This window comes from Elephantulus edwardii, unplaced genomic scaffold (genome assembly GCF_000299155.1).
Source record: "Elephantulus edwardii isolate Elephantulus edwardi_28Jun2011 unplaced genomic scaffold, EleEdw1.0 scaffold00089, whole genome shotgun sequence".
Lineage (NCBI taxonomy): Eukaryota > Metazoa > Chordata > Mammalia > Macroscelidea > Macroscelididae > Elephantulus > Elephantulus edwardii.
In genome coordinates this window covers 6,790,619-6,792,885 of record NW_006399839.1, presented here as the reverse complement: position 1 = coordinate 6,792,885, position 2,267 = coordinate 6,790,619, and the positions used below count along the sequence as shown (strand labels likewise).

The 2,267-nt window shown below is 49.3% G+C and overlaps 1 protein-coding gene across 1 annotated transcript in view; it reads left to right on the top strand.

Annotated features, from left to right (window-relative positions):
* Positions 1–558: 558 nt before the first annotated feature.
* LOC102864206 (2'-5'-oligoadenylate synthase-like protein 2-like) overlaps positions 559–2,267 on the top strand; it is a 13,063-nt gene continuing 11,354 nt past the window's right edge. Inside the window, exon 1 of the mRNA XM_006890504.1 lies at positions 559–756. Coding sequence (XP_006890566.1) covers positions 559–756 — 198 coding nt within the window. The remainder of the gene's footprint in view (positions 757–2,267) is intronic.

Genomic DNA, 2,267 nt, shown 5'->3' with positions numbered 1-2,267 from the left:
ATTTAGCTGCCGGCCATTGGGATTCACCCAGTCTTTACTTTTTCCTTTTATACAGCATGCTGGTATAAACGGTCTTACTGACTTTTGAAACTGCTGTGGTTACTGGGTTTTTTTGTTGGGGTTTTGGTTGTTGGTGGTTTGGTGTGTTTTTTTTTCCTCCCCGCTACACTTTTCTCAAACGGCAGGAAACAGGGACTGGAGGAAGGCCAGCTCCAGGACTTTTCAGGAGATTCTGTATTCTGAGAGCCGGCTGGAGAAGATAATTATCCCCCTGGCTCTTTTCCCAGAAGACCTTAAGCAGAAAGAGAACCGCCCAGCAATACAAATTCTTTAGTTTCCATTTCCTAGGGTCTAGAAAGCTAGAAGAGCCAGGAAAGCTGGTTTCTGTGCTTACAGAGGGAGGAGCGTGCACTGTGGGGCGGGAGCCCAGACTCTTCCCACCCAATGAGAAGAGGCTGAAGCTCTCCTCTCCCACCTTTCTGTCTGGGAGAGATCAGCGAGAGCTTGTCACTTGATGCGAACGTTGATTCCAAGGCACAGTCTGGTCCTGTCAAGACGATGGATCCCCACCAGGACCTGTACGAGGTCCCTGGGGACCAACTGGGTGCCTTCGTGGAGCAGAACCTTCAGCCCCGGGGCGACTGGAAAGAGGAGGTGCAGGATGCCAAGCAGAGAGTGGAGAGGTTTCTCCGAGAGCAGTGCTTCCGAGATGAGCTGGTTGTGGGTCAGGAAGTCCGGGTCCTGAAGCTGGTGAAGGTGAGCACTCGGGGACCCTTGGGGGCTCTGCCACCCTGGAAAGGGGGCGGTCACATCAGCTCCCTGAATCTCAGTCCGCTCCTCGTCCTGAACTTGTTATAGGCCGTACAGGGGGCTGAAGAATGGAAACGTGCTTTTAAACAGTAAATCGTTATACCAGTGTGAAGGAGGAGAGGATGACTGTCATTATCTTCAGTCCAATTATTAGCTGAGTGCCAAGGAAGGAGTCAGCCGGACAACAGATGCTCTTGTCAGGTGTTTGTGAGTGGAGGCTGACTCTTTGGGACACCCCCTAACCTTCCCCCCTTACCTTCTCTGCTGGGCTTCAGTCCCTTTGCTGCATCCTCTGTGTCACAGTCTATTTTGTTGAAAGGCCTCTTTTTAGCTGACGTTTTCAAGTATGATACCTTTCTCCAAGGACTAGCCCCTCCTGAAAACCTGCCCAAGGTATGTGAGACAACATCTTACTATTTTTAGGAGCATTCTGGCAGTATTTGTGTCTCTTGATACCTCTACCCTCTTGACCTCAGTCACTGAATCAGTTCATCTCATCCAGGGTCTTCCTCTCCTGCGCTGTCCCTCTACCCTTCCAAGCACGACGTCCCTCCCTTCTTTCAACATGCCCAGAGTATGTCAGACGAAGCCTCAGAATCCTTGCCTCCAAAAGGAGCAGTCTGGTCTCGCCCTCTCCAGGATAAACCTATTTGTTCTCCTGGCAGTCCATGGTATATTCAGTCCTCTTCTCCGGCACCCCAGCTCAAAGGGAACATTCATCAGTGGGAACATTCTGTATCTGTGCTCTCCAACAAAGGCGTCATTCGCTGGGTACCTCAGAGCCACTGCGAAGATGATATTTCTCAAGTTGTTTGAGTGACTTTTGTGGCTTCACTGTATAGTTAACTTTTGTGGTAATGAGGAATACAGCTGTCCATCGTGAATTTATCTATGATCAGAGTGGTGATGGCTTTTAAAGTTGTGAAAGTAAATTCGATTTGAGTGTTAGAGATGAAAAACTGGGTGCGTAATATGAGCCGTCTGAATACCATACTGTTCCTCATGTCCTGAGAGCAAGAATTAAAAACAAAAAGTCATTAGCCAAGGGTAGGCCATTGAGTGCTTGAGATGTGGCTGACGTGACTGCGGGATGCATTTTAATGCCACTTTACGTTAACAGCCGCATGAAGCTCGTGGCTGCCACATTGGATGGGTATGAAATACTCACGAGATGATATATAAGAAGCCAGTAATTGTGGCTGCGACTGCAGTGGGGTTTCAGGGCCTTGGGTAGAATGAAGTTTGACTTTTCACTTATAATCTCTGAATTGCTTGTTGTTGTTGTTATGTGCCGTCGACCCTATGTACAACAGCCCTAAACAGCCACTCTGTCCTGTGCCAATCGCACCGTCTCTGACACTCCCATCAAGATTACCCCAGTCACTGAATCAATCCACCTCATAGAGGGCCTTCCTCTCCTGCGCTGCCCCTCCACCCTCCCAAGCATGATGTCCTTC